Here is a 25,657-nt window from a genome sequence, read left to right as displayed (position 1 = left end):
GAAATGTCATCTCGAAATTTACCAGCTTTTGGTCAAACACTGATGATAATCTAACCGTTACTGAAAAGATATATACGTACCTAAGAGCTGCTCCAAAAACTCCAGCAATAAATAACCCTGGAACTCCTTTTAAATGTCCTACGGTTTCCATAACAAATAAAGGAAGAATTTGATCATCAGCCTTGATTCTACCCATTGACAATGGATCACAATAAAAATAGGTGGCAAAAACTAATATTCCTGCATAGCAACACATCCACACGAAGCCAGAAACACCGATAGTAAACAACAAAACAGATCTGAAGCAAAATAAAATCAATAAAGAATGTATACCTTAAAATTAAAAATTAGAATACAAAAACAATGGAAATATCATTCAAAATATGGACAACACGTTAAACTCATATTATTTCTTGTGTTACTTGTTATTAATTGTGTATACTTACAATTTTGACTGTTTTACTGTTGGAAGTGAAAGATATCTTTGCACCATAGTTTGGTTGACAGAATTGAAGCAGGTCCAATAGGTGAATCCTCCTATGACCACGCTAAATACAGTATATCTTTCGTACATGCTTGGATTAAAGCTAAAAAAGTTAAAATTGTATTAGACAAAATGACATCGGTACAAATAACAAAAGAATGATACGAACGTACTCTGAATGACAAATCTTAGATTTTCAAACGATATAATATTGTTATCAAACAATATAAACAAATAGGGGGAAATGGTTACAAAGGGCAATGTAGAAAGTAATAAAAATAAACATATCGAAAATAAAAGGAATGATAAACGGCGGAGATGTTACGTAAAAACAAGTCGAGAAAGAAGATATATAGTCACTGCATATTTATGAATACGTTAAAAATTCGCCCTACAGGCGCCAACAAAACTAAAGCAAATTAAATGAAAAATACTACTTTTTTTAATATCTCTATTATTATCGAACTATATCATATATTTTTTCAATGTACAATTGTTTTTATATAAACCTGAATATTAATATTTTGTTGGTGAATGGGACCTAAATGATTTTTTTAAATATATATAATGATTAGCGGTTATATTAAGAGCATTAAGTCAAACATTGCAGTAAGCAAATGTTACACACTTGGGAAAAAAATTTTGAGACGAAAAATTATATAAATTAAAAAAATAATTATATTAGAAAGCTGGATTATAAGACAAATTTAGACAATGCAACATAGTCTGAAACCCACTGCTCTTTTCACAATAAGAAAGGTACTAAAAGAACTGTAGAACTTTACAACATCGTTCTGTCTTTTGAATGTAGCCATGTCTCGCCCAAGGATGAGCATATGGATTAAAACAGGATTCAGGGTTATGAGAAATATAGAAGAATTAAAAACGAATGATTTATTCGTTCTGTCTTTTCGTTCCGTCACGGATAGGCATATAGATCGAGGATCAAGAATTTAAGGATTAAGATTTGCGAAAAAACTACCCACCCATTTTAACCACTTTGATTAAGGTGATTAAGCTCAAATGTTGGCTTACGGATGCTAGAGATATATGAGTGATACATGAATATGATATATTAATGATAATGACCATATACGAATATGAATTATGTTTAGAAGTAAACAGTATAATCGTTTAAGTAAATACAGTTTTAAGATGTAATTAGTGCAAGTAATTAATAACCCTTACCAACATCCATTTCATTTAAATACAATAGGCAAGTTACCTAAGCAGAAGAGACAAGAAAGAATCAAAGATCTGGAGTATCTGGAGATCAAGAACAAGCAAAAGAAACTTGTTAAACTGTTTGTTCGGGCTGTTGGGCCGTTGTCTTCTGAGATTAGTTCTCGACGTTTCGCCAACACTAAGGGTTGACATCTTCTGGAGATGTTACTGCTTCGCTTGTTAGCTCAAACTGAAACAGTCGAGAACTAATCTCAGAAGACAACGGCCTAACAGCCCGAACAAACAGTTTAACAAGTTAGACGATGACCGTGAAAGCCTAACGCATTTTATCAAGCAAAAGAAAAATACCAAAAATGAAGATGAGGAGATGACACCTGGCGAAAGACATTGAATGAGCAGTAAGTTAGAACGCGACAAATGGAAAAGCTTTGGGGAGGCGTTTATCCAGGAATTCGGTATATAAAATGCTTATGATGATAAAAAATGTGAACGGATTTACACTATACTTACTTAAAGAATTCAAATCTGTTGCCCTTGCTTGTGAGATCGATAATTGTACTCGGTCCTCCTACTTGTATTGTCCCCAAAATTATCACAACGACAACGGAAATGAACATAGCTATAACCTGCCATGAGTCAGTCCATACCACAGCTTTTAAACCACCCTAAAATCAAGACGATGGTAAGTTATATACAGTTAGTGTAGATCATAGGCATATAACACAAGATAGACTGATCCTTGCAATACCAGCCCGTTCCCCCAGTGCGACAGAGAAAACTGACAGTCCCTGCATCTCTTTCCAATTTTCCAGGTTTATCCACCACGTGACCTAAATGACCAATAAGAAGGTCACGTGATCGATAAATCCGGCCCATTAGACTCAATCTTGTATTATATATCTATGGTGTAGATTATATCTCGTAGATTTGGTTAGGTTATATTAAGAAGTTAGAGTTATATTTAGTAGTTTAGATTAATCTTACGTACAAGGCATTAAAAAATTTGGGTTAGATTATAAACAAACTAAGTCGATCTTAGCGATAAGGAAAAACTCTCTTTCAATCCTAGTAAAACAGTAGTACTTAGTTTCACAAGGAGACGGAACCTAGATAACATCTGGATGCACACTCTGTATGGAGAAACTGTCAAAAGCAAAGCTTTCCCTTTGGACATGTCAAAGGATATTTGGGAAAACATGTGGTTTGAAACCCAAACAGCTGTACTGGCTATATATCGCTATAATCACACATATGATTACGTCTAGCGCATTAATATAGTGATCTAAATGCCAATAAAAGAGCTCCACAGAGAAGCTAAATAAGTTTCAACAAAAAGCATGCTTAATCATAACAGGAGCGATGTCGACTACCCCAACAGGTCATGCTTGACCTTCCTCCATTACATATATGGATGGAGTAGGAGACGAAGGTAGGAACATACAGAAGGCGAATAAGATCCCATGAAGCAGGGGAAAAGGAATCGGTAATCAAATCTGGAGAGATACTTAAAAATAACCCAGAGTTGGAAATGCTACCATATGCAATGCAACCCAAATATAATTTTGAAAAGCGATTTATCGACCTCTTTCCAGAAAATGACGAATGGGAATCGAATAAAGCAAATCTCATAATTGCAGTTCAATGCTGGTATACAGACGGCTCTACAACCGATGAAGGCATTGGAGCTGGGGTATATGGGGGAAACCAAGACTTAGCCTTAGTGAAAGCCTAGGTAATCATTCTACTATCTTCCAAGCGGAAATCTATGCTATAGAAATATGCCTGCAGGAACTAATCACGAGAAACTGCATGGATAAATCTTATTATATATAAAAATTATTTCTGATAGCCAGGTGCCATTAAAGACATTAGAATGGAATCGGATTGACTCCAAGTTAGTTTGGAAATGTCTTCAGAATGCGATTCGTATCGGAAAAAGTAACAAAGTAGGCTTACTCTGGGTACCTGAGCATACTGGTCTTAAAGAGAACAAAAAAGCGGACCTACTTGCCAGGGGAGGGGCAAAGAATCATTCATAGGCCCAGAACCTGTCGTTGACATAGCAAGAAGCACAGCCAAAAGAGCAATATCGGACTGGTTCGAACGGATAAAATGTAACCACTAGCACGATTAAATGGGTCTTAAACATTTGAAGGCTTTTATACATAACCTTCGAATAGGAGATCCAAAGATCTACTAGACATGAATGTGAGTGATCTGTGTATTATCGTAGGTTTCTCGCCTCAAGGGGCACGTGAACAAAATCGGACTGGGCAGAAAGTGCGAATTGTAGATTCTATCAGGCTGATCACGAGACGGCGAAACACGTTCTGTGCAACTGCCCAGGGCTGGATAGAATAAGGCTCAATACATTTGAGCATTATTAACTCGAACCCCACTTCGTAGAAATGTCACGTAAGGCCATAATATACTTTGTTAAAAAGGCTAGGCTGAAGGGACAACTTTAACCTAAGGATAAGCCACAATATACCTCTTAGGTCGAGTGGAAAAGTGGTTAAGCACCCACTCAAATTGAACTTAACCTAACCTAATATAAGTCAACCTTAAATTTTGGCAAACATCCTCCTTCTTGTCGTTCCGTTTTCTCTGAAAGTTTGGTTATCCACATAAGGAACTTCGCTGGTTCTGAAACTATTTTGTTGTGGCTTTTGTTGTCTCAAAATGAAAATTAAACAAATTATTTTGTTTTTCACTTCAACATAGAAAAATCCAACTAATAGTTTAATTTTATCTGCCTTACTCATAATGACAATTCAAAAGTATAATATAAATTTTAAAGTAAAGGACTTTAAAATGATATGGTCAATATATTTAAGATGCATTCCTGGATGACTTTATTGAATGATAGTTCATTTAATTACATGAAATCGACTTTTTTTTAAAAAAGAACTGACAGAACAAATAATGATAGTATGATATTGGTCTTTAAAAGACCATTAATCTTACATTTGATTTATTATCATTGTTAATATTAAATTCTTCTAATCTTTTATGAACATATTATTTTAAATCATAAATGATGGAACCTTGATTTGATATTAACTTATTAACGTTGGTATTGTGTTTTTATTGATATCTTCTTTTAATATTGGTAATCAAATGCCATTCCATTCTACTAAAGAATTTTCTACTCAGTTTGGTTCATTTGTCAAAATGAGAACAGCTTCTTTGATTTTTTTACCTTATGTCTTTAATTTAATGGTCTTGAAATTTCTCATAAATAAAAATGTTTGCATCTCTACATCCATGAGTTTTTAGTACAATTTAAAGAAATAACTTCGATAACTTCGTTCTTCTTTTCAAATGGGATTGTTCTCAAAATCCAGAAATTTTTAAACACAGTCGCCTTCTTAATATTGCCAAGAGAAATTCAGCAAGGTAAAAAGAGGTAAAGAAGCTGCTAGGAATATTTTATTAAATAAAACCAACTGCATAGTAAATTTTTCAGCACATAGTAGGTAATGGGATTTGTTTACCAATATTAAAATAAGTATCTCTCTCCAATGGCGCTACAGCCAGGCTAAGTCCTTGGCCTCCCCCAGCATCCGCCACCAAGCATCCCTTTCCTTAGCTGTTCTCCTCCAATTATCTACCCTCAATATCTCTTTAGCATCGGTTCTCACTTCGTCTATTCACCTCTTCCTTGGTCTTCCTACTGGCCGACGTTTCACCCTAGTTCCACTAAGCATTCTACTAGGTGTTCTGTTATTACCATTTTTACAAGGTGACTTGTCCAGCGCAATTAAAATAAGTCACCATAAAGAAAATTTAAAATAGTTGTTAATAACATATCGAGTTTACGTCATTTATAATTTAAAATATTACATGCATAGAAGTTTAGAATATGATATTAATAATGAGAGTAAATCAAGTGTTTTTCTCGTGATTTACAATGAAGTTACTAACTAACAAGAAAATTTTAGTGTAATATTTGAATGTGGTGGTCTCTTTAAAGACCATTCACATGCTATCATTATGTTTTATGACAAGTGTTTTAACTTAAAGTTGATTTCATGCAATCAAATGATCCCTCCTCTAAGCCGTTACAAGAACGTACCTCAAAAACACCAAAAATGTCAGTTTTAAGTCCACAATATGTCCGAATTGTAATTTTCTAGTAATTTTCTATTTTCCAGTAAAGTAACAAAATCAATTGTTTACTTTTTATTTCGGGAACGACTTCTGTGGTAAAAATCGAAACGACGAAAAACGAATTTTTAATTATAATTGTTGTTTATTCCCATAAATTATAGTAGTGATTAACCATTACTATATATACTGCTCCTCTAATGATCTGCATATACAGTCAAATCAGACTTTAAAAATAGGTCGCTATATTTTTCTTAGTTGTGTTCTGCATTTTCTTTGGATTTCTCTGCATTTTTCCCTAATTTATTAATTGCAGAAACGTTTCTCTTGGACCTCTCATAACATGGCCTAGATGTAACGATTTTTGGGTTTTAAGGCATTATATCAATTATCGTTTTCGGTTGCTTTATTGGATAGATCGTATTTTATATTTGGAGGTGTTAAGTTCGTTATATTCTGGAATGTAAACCAATTGGTCTGTCATCTTTAAATAACTGTCTAATACATAAATATATTTATTCCATATTTTGAAGTTATATTCGACCAATATTTGCCTCGCTGCCAACCTTAAATGTTTTGTTCAGATGATTAATTCTACGTTGAAAGTAACCGGTATGTAAAGTTTTTCTTTTAATAAAGCCAAAATACTGCGTAATATGTACTTACCAAAAATGTATAAAATACACACACTACTGCTACTACGGTACCAATCAAATGAATATCTATTGCGGTAACTATAAAGAAATTAACAAAAATAAATAAAAAAAAATAAATGCTAAAATAAACATAAACGAAAAAAGATTTTAACATGTAGTTTCATTTTCTATTGACCTTTTTTGAAATGATTACATTCAAAGTTATAGGTTTTTCTTTTTGAAGCAAGATCTTTAGTATTTCAAACAATGACCAACCAAAAGAAGTAAACAGGGCTTTAAAAAATAAAAGAAGCCATGTTATATTGTATATAATCGACAAAAATAAAAACAGAAACAAATGTCTCTCGTTGAAGACGGATTTCTATAATTACTACCGGCAGCTTTATATTGGAATAGTGTGTCAATTTGCTTCCTCAAAATAATTTTTCAAATCCATGTGAAAATTATATTAAATTTGAGAAATACTACTGTACAGTAGAACAGGTATCTGGTGAAATTAAGTAGTCACCGCACCTAAACAAATTTTTATGTTACATATGTATAGCCAGTTATAAAACTATGAACTATGTAGTTATAAATGACAGTAAAACCGATAAAAACAATATAAGTTAAGTATAAGTATTTACAAATTGTTTGTATTGGCTTCATTTTTTTTTCAAGCAGTCAGGCTCCGTCGCGTCGTCCAGAGATAGTGAGAAATTCCAACAGGAATGTTCCTGGTGGAACAAAAACTTTACAAATCAAAGGACGAAAATTTAATTTCGCCAAAAGATCAAGTCAGTAGTACAATTATTGCAAAGCTGCATAAATAATAAACTGAGAAAAGCAAGTCGTGGAGAATGCATTGTGAGGAGATAAACAGACTGCAGAAATTAAGTCAAGTCAAATCAAGTTGTCTCTAAGGACCCTCAGATAAGTATATTCTTACTCCAAAAGGAGTCATGTCAATACATCTAGAATGGTGAAGAGACCTTGTAAGAACTTTGCAGGGTGCCCTTTCTCAAGTCTGAAATAATACTCAAGATCATACCTTACTAGATCCGGGCGGGATTTGTCCAATACTTCTACAAAAGAAAAATGATCTGCTATTAGAATACATTTTCTTTCTTTCAAAAAAGAGAAAAATTTGAATTCTCAAATGCTCAAAATGCTTAAATATACGCATTTTCCACTTTGCCCTCCTAGTATTAATCATAATTTTTTGTAATATTTTTTCGAAAGTTTAAAATTATTATAAATTTATGTAGCTTAAATATTAAAAAGTATAAAAACGGTTTAAGAAACGCTATGATCCATGAAAGGTTGTATGCATTTGCTTTGCAAAAATTAAAAACTCAGCTTATCAAAAACATTAATGACTCATGAAACATTATTATTAATTTTCCATCCCAAAACAGCATGTGTATTTGGCCTTGGGAGTGATAAATCACGGCCAAATCGCCAATAATTAGGCGTATCTGTTTATAAGCGCACATTTTACTTTAATAACTTGTTATAATTAATATGCACTATAACGGCAATAACTGCAGGAGTAAATAATAAACTGACTATTTTCGAACAAAGTGCTAAAGTAAAACATTTCCTAGATTATTCAGAATTTCAGCGAAATGACCTACACATAGGTACTGTATAAGTATTTGAGAATAAAAAAAGTAATGAACAGGATATTTTTCCCATTAACGTACACATATTGTTAGAAGATTAAAAGCAACAAAAATCAATTCGCCAGGCGGTTCACGCGAAAACACTTTCTAAAACAGTTTAGTTTATCTCCTCGTCAAGAAAGGAGGTTATGTCATTTCACAAAATTGAAAACAAGCGGCAACAATTGAGCAACAAAGGCATTGGTTGAAAAAATATGAGGGTGAATTTTTGATCTATGGAAATTCAAATTCTGATTATGCTATGGGTTCTGCATTATTATGTGCTATAGGCGTTTGTGTGCGTGTGTGTATAGCTGTGTGTGTGTGTGTGTGTGTGTGTATTTTGTATGTGTGTTACTTATATATTGTATATGATTGAAGACGATGTGTCATCCACTATTACATGTTTAGCTTTAAACCAAACTTTTCAGTATTCTAATGAATCCATGTATCAAATTTTTGATATTCAAGTTGTTTATATATTCAAAGTCTATTTTTATTTCTTTTGTTTTCCAATTTAAATTATTCAAAGCATGTCCCAAGCTGTTCTAGAAGACTAAGCCTATAGCAAAAAAGTAAACGGGCATACTCTGCAAGGCCTCGAGAATCTACTGTATTATGTCAGCCAAGAAGGAATGAAAATTTGTTTGAATTGAAATGTGAATAGGAGCAAACTTATTATCTTTAGCCTAAAATCCACATTCTGACGTAAACTTATACTTCCATTAACAATCAATTGAAAGGGAATTTTTTGTTATAACTGTAACCATACTTATTCCCAGCTATGATAGAGCAAAAGAAGATGCTCGAAATGTTTTGGGTATCATACAAGATAAAACAGTTGACGGTTTATACAGAGCAGGGATGACACACGGAATAATAAACACACATTTTTTAAAAAATAAGTAAAAGAACCAAAGAAAATTTTCTTAATTTCGAACATGTGTCCAACGTTCAGCTGACTCTAATCGAAAGCAGTGCAAAAGTTTCCAAATTTGGGAGACAAGGCATAAATAAAATGCTACTGCAATAAAAAATGCTTTTCAAAATTATGTAAGTGTAAAAGGTCTAACGTATTGTGCAATTCCTAATGCCTCACTATGTCAGAATTAAGACACTTTTTTATTTTAATTACAACAATATAAAAATAATAAACATTGAAATTAAAAAATGGCACTTTATTATACCTACCTAATCTAACAAATTATACCTGATCGGAGTTTTACTGGTCAAATTCCGATTTCATTAAATTACAATATTAACTTCTTGCTATAGAAACAAGAGCAGAAACAACAATGACAAAGAAAATCTTAGAAACAACAGAGATGAAAACACTGAAGGCGATAGCAGGTATAGTCGGTTCGCTATTCCCAGTCCGAACTGTCTAGTGAATTTAGTAATTATTTTTTGCGAAGTTAGTTACTTTTTGACAGACTAGAAGTGGCTGGAAATTACTATACAAACAAGCACACGTGCTCTTGTCTAATATTAATGTAAACAAACGTAAATAAAATAGAACTTTACCAATTACCGACAATAAATATTTATTTAATTACACCATACAATATATAGTAACAAATAATAAAATTATAAGCGTGGTTAATACAAATATTTACTGGAATATGTTAAATTATAACAACTGAAATATATTTTTATATACTACCCAAAATTTTACGGGTTTAGTATACACTTCTACTATTTAAAACAATTCTTCTTTTTTCAATAAAAGAAGTCTATAATAAAAGTTTATTTAAGCTGTTAATACTGTGGGATAGGAACTTTTGTGTTGTAGGTTTCCAGCTATGAATCTGTCAAAATATGCCCGAGCTGAGCGCAAACATCGCAAATTCTGATAAATCAGGCCGGAAACAACAGGCTTTAAGCTATAGCACTATAACAGCTATGTTAAAAATATATGAAACGAACAAGTTTTTTCAATTTTCTTACCTTGATTAAATGCTAACGAAGGAACATAAATAATTATTGGTAAAAACATAACCTAAAATAAATAATCAATAGTTTTATGCTCATAATCGTAGTATAGAAAACTCACCTCATCTAAAATAAACAATACTGATGCCATTGTTCTAACAACTCTACTAAATCTAAGTTCTAGGTACTAAAAAGAAATAAAAAAATTATTAGCTTAAAGTGTGTATATTTATTTAAAGTAGAATCAATTATAGCAAATAATGCAGGAAAGATCGATGGATGTATACATATGTAGATGCTGTATTGATTATAACCGAATTTAATGAACGGGCGAACTTGAAAATGTGGCACATTCTTTGCGAAACGACAATGCTTTATTATATGACTGTACCGATTGCGACTTTATATAATAATGGCAACACACATATCATTTCGAATTCAAAGTTGTCTATCAATATTGAGAAAGATATAGTTATCTACTATTAATAAACTGCTTTCCTTATGTTTCTGCGTTTGTTTCGTTTCCTGCTTTACCGCATTACCATGATATCCAAATTAATTTTTTTCATCGTGGATACAATATATTTAAATATTCCTGCTTTAAAAGTACTTATCAATTCCAAGATCCTATCATAATCGTATGTTCGTTTTATTTCTTTTCTCTTTCTCTATTTTATATTCATAATCTACAATCTATTTTAACCTTTTGAAACCTTTTTTGTATAGATTTACTACTTTTATATGGATAACATCGTTAATGTCAATTCTTTCTTTTTTAAATTTTTTTCATTTAAAAAATGGTTTTCTAGCTGCATCTGTTATGTTACATCTACTCTATTTAGGGCTAGTTTAATTGCTCCTTGTATCTTTAATGTTTTCTTCATAATTTCCCCCATTGTTTTCTATGTTTCAGCTCAGGTTTTTCGGCGTCAATATTATATCCCGTTATATAAAATAACAGTTTTTGAAGTGAAAATGAAAACGTGGCAAATTCCCATTAAAAGAGCAGTTATATTTTTCCTTTTATTTTTGTATGTGCTCTACCCATTTATTTAATTCTTGGATTTATTTTTTTTTTGTTTGTTTAATTTTTATTTTAATACCCCGATTTTCTTCCCTTAGATTCTAATTTTCTGCTCTCAGTTCTTTTAATTCTTCTGTACCAATCCCCCATGACCTTTACATTTAATGCCAATTGTTTTGATATTTCCATCATCTGGGGTTATTACTAGCTTTTTACTTCTCATCAAAAGCTGTTTCTCATCCGCTTCATATCCTTTCTTCCTTATCTTTCCAAAATAACCGAAAGTTAGTTAGTTTTCCGACATTTTTCTAAATTTTTACTCTCTTCTAGTATTCAACAGCTTCTTAAAGGTAACGTAGTAGACTAGGCGAAAAGCTTGGGTTCGTTCCCATGAGATTTTTTTGTATATTCACTTTCATGAGATACCCCAAAATAAGGTTCAGGAGGTCGCTCAGGCGAAAAGTTGTTCAAATTTTTTTAAACAAATTTAAACAATAAATTTTTTCAACCCGTAATTTTTTTTAATTTTTTCATTCTGAACAAAATAGGCCTCTTGTAAATTTTCTGTAAAATTGATCCTTGTTAAGCTATAAATAATTTAAACCTAAAAAACGCAAAATTAAGATTTTTAAGGCTCAAAAACACAAGTAAAAATATTATTTTTGAATTCACGAAGACCTAAATTTACGTTCAAACCTTGTTCTATCATTTCCCGATAAGTATTTTTGGCTAATTTCATATTAAAAAACATTGTTTTTTAATCGTTAATGAAGCGAAGAAGGCTTGAACTTGAATTTATGCACTTGATGATTTCAAAAATAATAGTTTTTACTTGTGTTTTTGAGCCTTGGAAATCGTCAGTTTCAGTTTTAAATTTTTTAAAACTCAAAAACGATCAACTTTAGGAAAACTTACAATAGATGTAATGATTGGATTTGTAGTATTATGGTCTAAAAGGTCTACAAATCCAATCATTATATCTTCTTGAAATTTGCATAAACCAGGACTACTTTGAATTTAATAATCAAATATATACAAATAACAGTGCAGGACTTTAGGCCTCTAAGCCCATTGGTATTAGATATTTTTATGGATCACCTAGAGAAAAAGATTTCACAATATCCCGTATTCAAACAGTTTTTATATTGGTGGAGATACGTAGACGATGTACTGCTATGTTTTACAGAAACTAACAGGCAACTTGACCAATTTTTATCTCATATTAATTCACTCCATAGTCAAATTGAATTTACAATAGAAACAGAACAACATCAATCGATCAATTTTTAGATTTAAAAATTATCAGACCTAAAAACAAACATGAGTTCTCCGTATTTCATTAACCTACCCATACTGACACGACTATACATAATTTATGTTAATTTATCAAAATAAAAATCACTTACACAGTGATGTATATAAACTTAAATGTGGCAACTGCCCAAAAACGTACATCGGTCAAACTGGTAAAACTTTTAATAAACGTTTAGCAGAACATAAAAAGGCTTTTAATAATAGAAAAACAGATTCTACATACGCACTTCACCTTCTAGATTATATTCATTCTTTTAATGATGAATTTCAAATTCTTCACATCCAAAATAAAGGTCTTAAGCTATCTTTATTAGAATCTATGTAAAATAACAAATTAAAAAACACAGAAATAATTCTGAATGACCAACTTGACCAACAAACAGTTCTCTTCTTCTAAACCAATTTCGTTAAAGACATACCAAAGTGTAAACACATACCAAAAATAGATCACTTGAGAAGGCATTCTGCCGAAACAGCTGTAGTGATACGATATAATAAATTTTTGTGGAAGTTTTGAAAACAAAGTTTTCAATGTTTTATTGTAATACAAATTTACACTTTATCACGAGTATAATGAGAGATACTTTGGAGCTTTTTTATTATCCCGGAACACAACACACCCACAAGACGTTTATGTTCGGCAGCTAACCATGAACTGAATACCCATTATATATTTTTACCTTTAATTTTGTCTTCTTCTTCTTTTTATTAGGCAATTCTGCCTGTTTCTATTTTCTTGGATTATGCATGTTATATTGTCTCCCCATCTTTACCGTGGTCGGCATAATTTTTAATTTTCTTAAAATAATAAACTTGCCTGACTGACTATTTCATAAATAATATATTACAATTATTTTTTGTTTATACGACCATATTATCTGCAAATTGTATATGAGGTAATCAGGTTACCCTGCTTGGATAGTAATGTAAAATTTTAGATATTGGTCAAAAGATAATTAAATGATATTGTGCTTCCTCTAAATGATCATCAACTCACGGATTAAAAAAAAGAAGACTTGAAAAATATGTTATAGTGCATAGAACAACTCGTAAGAGGTACAAAATCAATACAGCCATTTAGAGTTGTAAAAATAGAACCCAAATAACACTAATATTAAACACAGCGATATCGAAAGTTAAAAAAAAATTCCAAAGGAAAATACCTAAGAAGCACATAAAACAATTCAAGGATAGTTGGACAGAAATCAAGATCAGAACATAATGGAGCTTAAAAAACAAATTTTCGTATTCCTTATCTTCGTACTATGATACCTATGATACGTAGCCTTTTCTGTTTTTTCCATTTTCTTTGGTTTGTTTTAAAAACATTTTGATTTTTGTGTGTTTTCTTACGATTTATATATTTTAAGTTTGCACATAAACAATTTTGTCAAATAACGAAGATGTTTACTTCTTAGAACTGAGCTTCTTATTCATCTCTACTCTTCAATTATCAATTAAAATGACGAAAAAAATATTATTATTGATCAATTATTAAATATGCATTTACCTCGTACGAAGAATTGACTTGCAAAGTCAAAAATACTGGAAGGTATACAGTTGATACAACTAGACCGCTCATCCATATCGCTATCACTATAAACCAATATTGTGTTCCAAAAAGATAAATCTCTGATGGTGTACCCAATATTGTTACTCCTGATACGTAACTGCAAAAAAATATATACATAAGTTTCTAATTAAACTCGTGTTTTTTAGTAATAAACTATTGTATTTTCTTGAATAATAGTATACAAAAATGAAAATTTTTGTATACTATTAAAGAAATAAAGATCTATGTCAAAAGTTTTTGGTCATTAATTGTTTTGTTTTTGATTAGAAAAGACAATCCATATTTTTTATCCATATTATTACTATTTGTTCTTGTAAACAATGTATTTAGGACCGTGTCAAACTGGGAATGTGAGTCGGAACTCTCCAATATTCTGCGGGGGACATACTGTAGATTTGTTGATTTAACATGATCACACATACATACACGCACAAATTATACAAAATACATGTACACACATGCATACCTTCACCGTGCTCAATCGGCAAATCACGATAAAGCCGCACTATTAATGGCCCATCATACGGAGAGATTTGATACTGAGGTGTAACACTAGCATTCCCATGGGATTCACGGTCAGGAAGAAAATTGTTGCTCAAGCGATGTCTCAGCTGACGAACTCTGGAAGACTATAGCTTTGGAAACGCCATGCCGTGCCTGATAGCATTTCGATCCAACTCATGGAAACGGAGACAAAAGGAAAAGGAGCTGTTTTAGAAGAAGACTCAAAAATGAGAGACTCTTTTAAGTCTACAAATAAAACTATGAAGAAAATGAGCAGAGAAGTGTCTTGTAAGGAATTTACTCGTTTTCCTTATATTGGGAACAGAAATAGTTTTTGAACAAGTCCCTTTATTATAAAAAAGAATATGTTTATTTTGGTTTTCTACACACCCTGATTATTAACTTTTAAGAACCTTAAATACTAAGGACTACACATATTTTGATTATGAAATCTTACCTTGCTATTAAAGAGAGAGCTACAGGAAAGGGTTTCAAATTCTTATTTCCTGTGAGGTATTCGCTAAGTGTTTGACTAGCTTCGCTTTTGCAATATCTTCCTCTGCATCCAAAATATAATCCAGTCAATGCGGATAGCAGCAACATGGCTGAGAAGACAGCATAATCAGCGATATCAAAATGGTAGATATCCTTAAGAAGAAGACTTTTAAACGTCATTTTTCTGTAACAGTAAAATATACTACATAAAAAATTAAGAACGTGGATTATGTACTTGTTTATATTTAAATTGAAAAGACTATTATATTAATAATAATGATAGATAAGCTCTGGGTAGCTCTTTGGTTTGATTAATCTTTTTTCCTCATTTCTGTTAGTTTGCCATCTTCTCCTTCCAGTCTTTAATGTTTAATATATTGGCATCTTTTTTCTCATTTTTTCCATCTAGGTTTTCGGCTTTCTTCCTCATTTTTTTGAATGATGTATATGTTATTCTCCTTGATAATCTCCCAATTGGCATCCATTGGATACGACCAAAACTATCGTAACGTTTGTGCTTTTATAATTTCTTAAAAATTAGGACATCTATAAACATTGTCGATTTTCTCGTTTTATTTTCTCAACCACAATCCACTCCAAAGTTTTCTATCAAATATATGTATAAGTATATTTCTTGTCCTCGTCAGAATCGTGTATTGTTCTTTTTTATTCATAGCCTTTGTTTCGTAATCATACTAGTATTATAACTACTACTAGCATTATAAACTACTAGTTTATAATACTAGTAGGAATGATTGCATCTTGTTGAGAGTCCCAATATTTTAGTTTATACCCTTTCAATATACACCACTTTTCCTCCCAACGGATATAGTCTTGGATTACGATACCTAAAGTGAGGTATCCGGTCTCTTTCACACGAGTAACAAAATCAATGGTAACGTTTGCTTTGAATGTACTAACAATCGGTGAGTCTTATGGAGTTTTTTGGAGTTTCTATACGATGTTAGGCAAGGTAGTCCCTTAATTTTTGGTAGCCATATTGAAAGCTTAAAAATAAAATGAGTACATGTTAATATGTTTGTCGTATTATATAAATTAAATTTTCTTAGTCTCAGAGTAACTTCTCAGAAAAGAAAGTAGTTACTAGTAGGAATACCTACTGTATTTCTTAAAAATAATCCAAATAATTGTAATTAAAATTACATGTTTTGAATGTCTTGATTTCCAACTCAGAAATTTTTGTCAAAAAAGTGCAAATAACCTACACAAATAAATATTATATTGTTGTCGTTTATTCTAAAAAAATATAGTATTTAATATAAAACATGCCACAAGGCATGCACGATCCTTTTCTTAATTTCGTCGCGTGTTTCTGACAGACGAAAATGAAGAAAATAATAAGAATCTGCAAATGGTATATATTCTGAAAATTTCTGTACTGTTCGAAAGGACGGTACAAATAATTTACCGTGCGCAATTATTGTCAACATGTAGAGACCTCTCCTTACTCACGTCAACGAACTACGCCATCATCAAAGGCAAAAAAGTGCAAAAAAAGTAAAATATCCGAATAGAAACGACAGTATTACAATGAGAACGTAAAATGTGTACTAGTAAAATAATCGGAGTAGTCATAACACGAAAATTGGTTTTTCTTTATGAGAACGTCAAGGATGAATCAGTTTCAATCTCCACTGTAAACTCGATGCTATGATCTATACCATTCAAATAGCTTTGAAAAAATACCAAAGCACACTTTTCATGGGGTCAAACGTCGAATGCATCGTCAACATATCGTAGTCAATATTTGGATTTCAGCATTGATGAAGATCCATAAAGATATTGGCAATTACTGGAGAAATTAAGATTGATAGTCAAGGTAGCATGAGACAAATCACCGGTGAAGCCCGAAGAAATATTGAAAGTCAGCGGAAAATAAAAGATAAATATCAATTAATTAATAAAGAATTAAAGAAAAACAGGTAATATTGCTTATTATAAAGAAGGAAAAAGAGAAAGGTATAATCAGGCAATACGAAAAGTAGATAATAATTTGTTTCTTACTTTCATGTCCATAATTCGTGTTCATTTATTAAAACACTAAGTGACCTAAAATTTTTATTAACTTAATCTGTTTGTTTTAAGGTATTTCATAATATAATTTCGAGGTTAAGGTTATCGAATCATGCACTGTTTCACGAAATCGTCGGTGGTTCAACTTTAAGATGTAGCAATATTATTAAATAGTGTTGAATGTTAACCACTGATTAATGAATGAACCCACTCCGTCCAAAGATAAGTGCATGATATCGATTGTTTTAAAAAATTAACTAAAATTATTTTTAAGACCACTGTTCTAAGAAAATAATAAAAATATGAAAAATAATTGACAAAAACAGTCAGGCGTTTATCATGATTTACTTGAATCGACTAACAACAACAAACTGAAGCAAAACTCAATGAACAGAATAGCAAATACAAACATGATTTGTGAGGAAAACTGATAAAAGTCCAAATTTGTATTAAACCTTTAAAAACCAGTGAAACCAATCAGTGTTATAGGCCAATAAATCGCATTTCGGTAATCATTTACAAGAAGTTACTAATCGATTAATTTCAGTCAATTATGGCAGAACCATTTGATCTTTATGGAATTATACAATAGCTTCCTACGAAACGATAAGAGAAAGAATAGAAACAAATGCGATAAAAAGGAAGATGGTATCGATTCAGGAAAAAATTCTAATGAACGTAAAATAAGTTGCTTGTGAAGCGTTTAATATATTTTATATAAAGAATATAAATTACAGCTACAAAAATGGACTCAATGGTTCTGTCCAAAATTCAAACAAACATATTATAAGAAGTAAAAACATACCTTGCATATCGTGCAGCAGAATCAACATTAGACAGAACAGAACAAGGACAACAAACTAAAAAATAAAACACTAATACTGGAGAGAAATGTGTATGAGAAACTTTTAGTGTAGTGTAATGTACATTTATATGTCTATGACATCTTGTTCTTGCCGGATAGGCCACAATTGACGAAATGCCCCTGAAGATGATCTAGGGATCGAAAGTACTTGGGCAAGATTTAATTAAACTGTGCTCGATATATGCCTTTTATCTGATCAAAGTTCATTTATTCGAGCATTCAACCTTATATTTATTTTTTTTATATTTATTTAGAAATGTAAAAGATCAATATTGGGAAACCTTGTCAAAAAGAATGGAAAATGACAACAACTTTCCAAAAAAAAATACGGCGAATGAACAGATCACCACGTAAAGAAAATAATAAATTAACTGGGACAAATCAAATATTCAAGGTCAACTAAATCAATTATCTAACTGACTTAAATAAGGCAGGTGAAACAGAAGAATTAAGGAGCTGCAGAAATAGTAAAGATCCTAGATAGAAAATAACGGAGAGAAAGTTTAGTGCAATAGTTCGCAATATTTCTCCTCATATATACCATCTCCATTGAGGTTTCCAGTTCTGGTCGTCTCTTATATTCCTGAGCCACGACTTATTCTTACTTACTATACCTCCTTGTTCTTGTTCCTTAATAATTAGTTGCCGTTGTTCGTATTCCTTGTGACCCATTATATGTCGGAGATATGAGATTTTCCTAACTTTGACGATCTTCAAAGATGTGGGCGAGTATTCATCCTTGATAACACTTCCACGTTGGTTGTTCTTGTGGTGCAACTTATTCGTAACATTCTCCTGTACAGTAACATTTTAAATGCGTTTGATATCGCCTTGTTTGATATCTTTTACCTTTATTGTACTATTAACTCGCATTATCCTTTTTCTTGTTGTTTGAAACGTTCTAAACGTTTGGCATTCCTTTCTTCAGGTAGCTTAGCTTCCTCCGTGGATGTGTTGGTTGTTGCTCTGGAAACCTCAGAGTCTTCTAACATTATTGCCACAAATTGGTCGCATTGCTCCTGTAGTGATCCTTTCCCAAGTTAATATGCTCCTTTTCTAACTTGGCTGCACCGTACTGAAGACGACCAATAGTCAGAAATACGTATATACGGTTGCCTTCCATCTTATACACATATTTTATTATATTTTTCTCTTTTTATTGCGAGCTATGCCGATATCTTTTACATTTATTATATATATATATATATATATATATATATATATATATATATATATATATATATATATATATTTAAACGGTTTGCAGATTTATTCCATTTACAATAACAATAAGATTGTGATGGGCTTGTAACTCTCGGCTGAAAACTAACGTTTTTTTTTAACGTATTATCTGCATACCTTATGTTGTTTATTAGAATACCATGCATTCTTGCTCTCTCCGGATGTTCTTCTAGTGAAGATCGGATTATATGTTCAGCGTATACATTAAAAAAATTGGGAACAGAACACACCCTTGACGTATTCCTCGTTCAATGTACCAATTTAGTGTTACCTTTGTTCGAATCCAGCCTCTGTGATTAGAATACTTGTTACAAATGATAGTGATATTACGTCCATCCAACCTCACCTGTTGGATAATTTCTATTAAGTAATTTTTTATGTTTGATTCGATCGAAAGCTTTTCTGTTATCATCCAAGGAAGCAGCACTTCCAAATATCTCTCCGCGTTTAATGATAGTCCCAGGATTGCATCTTTTGTTCCCATACAATTTCTGAAACCATATTGTGAGCGGCTTAGAAATTTATCGCATTTGTTGTAAATACGATTAAAGATGATCCTCATGAAAATGTTTGCTGCTTGACTAATCAGAGATATTGTTCTGTGATCATCACATCTTCTTGCCTTAGACTTCTTGGACAATATTATATATGTGGTTGTGAGCCACTCTTGAGGTAGTGTCCCAGTTTTCAATACACGATTAAAGAAGCGTGTCAAATATTTGGTTGCAGCAGGACTTAAATTTTTGAAGTGTTAGGCCACCTATATATCTTCACTGAGTGCCTTCTGTGCTTTTGTTTCAGTTACGGATCGTCCTCCAGTTAATGAAAGTTATTGAAAATTTCCTGCAAAAATCGAATTATGTCGAATGAAAAAATGACCTTCGTAAAAAAAGGAAGAACTAATGTAATTGATATTGAAAAATGTGTGTAATCATTAAAATAATAAATCACTTAATCGGCAAACGGCATATCGGAGAATTTCGGCAATATTGCTCAATCAAATAACGTTTTTTTTTTTAATTTTTTTTTTTTCAAATTTGTAATTAACGACAAACGGGGGTTTTGCAAAGAACGCCTCAATTTTAAGGACTCAAAGTAAATTTTTAAGGGCTGAAGTGTATCTTTGTTTAGTTTTATCAATGGGGACAGCAAACATAATCTTTTTAACAAAATGAAGGATGATCATAATTAATTTAAGACATATCGAAATGAAAATCGTTTACTGTCAATAATGGTATGTAATGACATAAGTAAAAAATGGTAATAAGTAGTTAAGCTTTAGGAAAATACTTGAAATTTTAAATAACATATACAGGGCGATTAATATCGGTGATACACCGTCATAAATTGTATAAATTATCATAATTTACATAATTATAGTAGATATATTATTAAAGATATATTTTGTTTATTTCTAAAAACTATTGTGACTGCAAATACAGAGAATCATAAAAAATGCGCATACATTATGGGAACGCACATATGCACAAAAAAACAGAAAAATTACCCATATCTCGAAGTGATATAAGTTGCAACATTCACTATGTTTCAACGTTAATATAGCCTTCAAATAAAATAAAAACAATTAATAATCTAAAAAAATATATGCATAAAGAGATATAAAAAAAATGGGAATTTGACCAGAAATTAAAAAATAAGGAAGCACTTACCAAAGATTATAATAAAAACAGAAATATTAATTTTAAATCGAGAAAATCAACCAAAAAAAAACTAATCACATAATTGTTTATCAATGCCACAACACGCAAAGCACATGGAGACTACAACATGTAGTAAGAGTAACTGGAACTGGTACTTTCATTATCACGACGACGACGAGTTTGAGTTTACAGCACTTGACGGTTTAATGAACGGAATCGATCAAATCCACTTAAAAACATAATTGGAAAATAAATTTATTGGTAGTATTAGTATCGCATTGTCTTGCGCATCAATTGACGCAAAAATATTTAAGTGGTAAATAGAGGTGAGCTATGATTTCGCAAAATTGCTATGTTGTCACTGTTACATCTATTCAAACATATAGAAGAGTATATAGTAATACATACAGAAAATGCATACGAAATGAATGACATCCAATTTGGTTTTCGAACCGAACTCGGAACCCGGGAAGCACTATTTAATTCTCAGTGTATTGCTTCAAGCATGTCAAATATTTGTCAAAAAGTCCAAATGACTGTATTTAACAAAGAACATACGGATAACGAGTGAAGTGCCAGCAAATTTATGTACTTTCTCCTCTTCTGTTCAAATATATTCAGACCAAATTTTTCAGAGTGCTTGAAAAGAAGGAAAAATAGGATATATGGAAAGCAGATGACACAGTTATTACAGCTAAAAGTATTAATTATTTGCAAAAAGTTAGCAACGCTATAACAAATAATGTCAACATACAGGGACTAAAAATAAATACGTATATAGAAAACAAAAACAACAACTAACACACCCAATCTAAATCAACAGTGTAAAATCTTGCATCTGAGGTTACACTCAGTTATAGGTAATGCTTAAATCACTCCAAAAACGTGCGTGCTGTTACTCAGTTTTTCGTAGATAAAAATTAACAAACAATATATATATATATATATATATATATATATATATATATATATATATATATATATATATATATATATGTATATATATAATATATATATAATATATATATATATATATATATATATATATGTATATATATAATATATATATAATATATATATATATATATATATATATATATATATATATATATATATATATATTAGAATTCACCAGCAGATTTTGGAAAACAAAGATATTTTACAAAAACTACAATAGGTTGAATTATTTTTTGAACAGTGACCGCAGGAGCTCAATAAACCTAAACAGCTTTTTCTGTAATTTAAAAAGATAGATCTTCAATCAAAAATTTAATATACATTTCTCATTATAAACAATGTTACAAATTAGAAAGCTTAACTATTTAATTTGGAGGAAAAGTTTTAGCGTTGAATTTGCCATGGGAAATTTTCAACCAGTTACCAACCAGTTAATCAGCTAAAAAATTTTACGTATTTTGTCTCTTTAACAGTTTCTTCATTAGAATGAATATTGATGAAAAGATTTGCTTACTTTTTAAAGAATGAAACAATACACAATTAGTTTATGAACGTTGCAGCGTTGGTGTTGGAAAAAACTTAAATTTGGTGTTAAACTAGCTATTGAAATTTAAAAATTCTAAATATGTTATTTATACCATCAAACTCCCTCCGAAGATCACAAAGATTCCAGGAATATTCTTTGGATTCTTTGCTCTAAACTCTAAGTGAGTCTTGACTGTGTTTACAATTCTCCCCCACACTTGCAGCTCTTATGTAGCAATCTCCCATATTGTACCTCTATCTTACGTAGATCACTCGTTACTGCATATTTCCATCTTTTTCTTGTGCGACCAACTACTTTCTGCCATCGGGCCTTTCCCAGAAGGTTGTATTTAGTACTCTTTCATCATTCGATCTCAGTACATGTCCTACCTATCTTATCCCATTTGCCTTAATATATTGTACTATGTTTTTTTTCCATAGAGTGCTTGGAGTTCCTGATTATGTCTTCGTCCTCACTCTTTCTGTTATTGGCCCAAAGATTGTCCGGAGTATCTTTCGTTCTAAGACTAATAATTTTGTTGTTTCGCGGTGGTTCAGTGTTCACGTCTTACTTCAATACGTTATTATAGGTCAAATTACAGTTTTATATACTCCTATTTTAGTGGTCTTTGAGAGCAATTTTAATTGAAGTAGCGTCGCTAGGAAATAATATTTTCCGTCATGATTCTAGCTGCTACATCTTTTTCATAACTATTTTCGGCTGTTATCACTGCTCCCCAGTAATTGATTTCTTTGATAACTTCGAAATTGTATTCATTTATCGGAATGTTCTGTCTTATTCTTAGTCTTGGATTTTTGGTAACTACCAAGTACCTGATCTTATCTTCGTTGACCTTAAGTAAAAACTTCTTGTTTTTAAACGTGAGAAATATGCCCTCTTGGAAATATATTTATTTGCTCTAGCAAGAGTAATCTCGGATTTGAAGCATCTATAATAATAAGTAGAATTAGAATTTTGGCCGTTACATAACGCAATCATTACTACCTTTAACTTCTTCAAGATTCTTAATCTGTCCGTTTTTTGCAGCTTGGTTTCAAAACAATGCAAGGATTTTGGTTTGATTATCTGATTTTATTAATTTTTAATGGTAATCGTTTTTATAGGATTTATTGATAAAAATTTAAGATGTATATATGGTGGCTACAGGTATTCTCAAACGGATACAATTAAACGGTACAGAAAAGTTTGAATAGAAGAAAATCTACTTGACCATGCTTGATTATGACCATGCTGGACTTTCACGTTTTGATACATCATATCAAAATATGAGAATGTAAGTTTATGAATTTTCTCAGCATTTTTCTGCAAAACAATTCTTGGCCTAATGTACCTTATATAGTTCTAGATCTATTTTGCGAACGAAGTGGAAACTCAGAACATCTACGTAACTGTGAATACTATGTGTTTCATTAAAACTAGTCACTACAAAGGTTATGATTAAATTCAGGCGCAGAGGTACAGATAGCTATAACGTAATGTCTTCAAAAACGACTAACTGTTCGAATAAATCAACATGAATTTAATTGAATTAAATGAAAAACAGTGATTTTCACGTTCGCACACCTAGAACCTACCAAAAATGTGTAATATATTCCTATAACCTCCAATCAATACTCGAAAAAAAAACAGAACAGAACAAATTTCGAGAGAAATGACATCTCAAACATTTATTTTGTTATAGCTACAAAAAAACCAGACTAGCCCGTCTCTAGTACTGACCTCTAAATAAATTTTCTCAAGTTGTAAATATAGATATTCGCTATAAGTTAGTTTACTTCCACAAATTGATTCCAAAGTTCAAGTTTTAGACCAAAATACTAAAAGGCTGGAATGAAAATAAAAACACCATGTGTCATGTGACAAAGTCCCTTAATGAACTATTTAATATAGTATGATACAGCGTTGTTTACGTTTATCGAAGTACTCCACAATATTATATATATATATATATATATATATATATATATATATATATATATGTATATATATATATATATATATATATATATATATATGTATATAAATAAATATATATAAATGTTTTTGATGGGTTGGAGTCAATAAAAGGGGCTATTGGTTAACTATTTAATATCTCGAGCTTTCAATTGTGTTTACAATTCTTATCAAGAGCTGCTAAAAAAGACAAAATATCTTACAAAGTTGAACTATAAAGAAAAACTCCTCACTGACATCTTAATGCTTATAATTTAAACAACAATTTTTACATTAAAGATTCATTTGATTTTAGTTCTTTCATTAATAATTTCCAATTACCACAAAATTATGTTTTAGTTAGTTTTGATGTAACATCTCTTTTTACCAATTTACCTTTAGATTTAATCATAAGTAGTGTTGAAAAACATTGAAATGAGATTTCGCAACACACTAATATTGACTTATTACATTTCAAAACACTTATCAACTTTGTTTTTGATTCTAATATTTTTATATTTAATGGAGTCTTTTATAAACAAATTTTTGGTAGTCCTATGGGATCTAGTCTTTCACCCATTCTAAGTAGCTATGTCATGGATGATGTTATCAGTGATTGTATTAACAATTGCACTTTTTTCATTCCTTTTGTTAAAAGATATGTAGATGATTTAGTTTTGGCACTTCTTAAACACAAAATTCATGAAACAGTCAACATTTTCAACAATCATAATCAACATATACAATTTACAGTTGAGGAAGAGGTAGGTAATTCTCTACCATTCCTTGACATGAAAATTGTAAGAGGTACAGACAATATGTTGCAAACCAGATGGTTCAGAAAACCCATATGTAGTAATAGATTTATAAGCTATTACTCTCATCATCTCCCATCATAAGATGAAAATGAACCTTATAACAGGATTAAAAGAACGTGTTTTAAAACTTTCTCATCCAGATTATCTACATGAAGATCTTCAATTGTTAAGAAATATTTTAATTGAAAACTCTTATCCTCCAGATATGCTACATAGGATGCTTTTTTCTAATATTGTTAATATAAATAACTTAACACCATTTTTTGCTAAATCTCAAAACATTGTATCTAACAATCAGAACATCTATTATCATTCACTACCTTTTATACCATCATTAATACCTAAATTAATACAAACACTAAATGTTATTGACAATATAAAAATAGCAACAAAGAACATCAAAACTATTTCATCTTTATATTCCAAAACTAAATATCCTATAGACAAATTTGAACAAACGAATGTAGTATACAGCATTAGTTGTACTCAGTGTGAATCTGACTATGTTGGTGAGACCGGAAGAAATCTTTCAAATCGCATTATTTCTCACAAAAGTGATTGCAGAATTAAAAAACCATCTTGTGCTTTGGCAGAGCATGTAATCGATAAAGACCATATTATGGATTTTGATAACATTAAAATTTTATGTAGTGAAAGTAATAAATTCAAAAGGACTTTTTT

General features: G+C 31.1%; 1 protein-coding gene across 5 annotated transcripts in view; it reads right to left on the bottom strand.

Moving 5' to 3' along the window:
- The window catches only part of LOC140447765 (sodium-coupled monocarboxylate transporter 1-like), an 81,866-nt gene that overhangs the window by 19,038 nt on the left and 37,171 nt on the right, over window positions 1–25,657 (bottom strand). For 4 of the 5 annotated variants that reach the window (XM_072540610.1, XM_072540609.1, XM_072540613.1 and 1 more), the window contains exons 2-9: window positions 14,883–15,104; window positions 13,859–14,018; window positions 10,132–10,197; window positions 10,026–10,077; window positions 6,446–6,513; window positions 2,180–2,334; window positions 447–587; window positions 81–299 (exon numbers count right to left, since the gene is read on the bottom strand). In XM_072540610.1, the coding sequence (XP_072396711.1) occupies window positions 81–299; window positions 447–587; window positions 2,180–2,334; window positions 6,446–6,513; window positions 10,026–10,077; window positions 10,132–10,197; window positions 13,859–14,018; window positions 14,883–15,104 (1,083 nt within the window). Of the gene's footprint in view, window positions 1–80; window positions 300–446; window positions 588–2,179; window positions 2,335–6,445; window positions 6,514–10,025; window positions 10,078–10,131; window positions 10,198–13,858; window positions 14,019–14,882; window positions 15,105–20,731; window positions 20,957–25,657 lie in introns of those variants that run through there. The other variant, XM_072540612.1, reaches the window with a different exon arrangement.

The sequence above is a fragment of the Diabrotica undecimpunctata genome, chromosome 8, assembly GCF_040954645.1.
Source record: "Diabrotica undecimpunctata isolate CICGRU chromosome 8, icDiaUnde3, whole genome shotgun sequence".
Lineage (NCBI taxonomy): Eukaryota > Metazoa > Arthropoda > Insecta > Coleoptera > Chrysomelidae > Diabrotica > Diabrotica undecimpunctata.
This window is presented reverse-complemented; position numbering and strand designations above follow the sequence as displayed.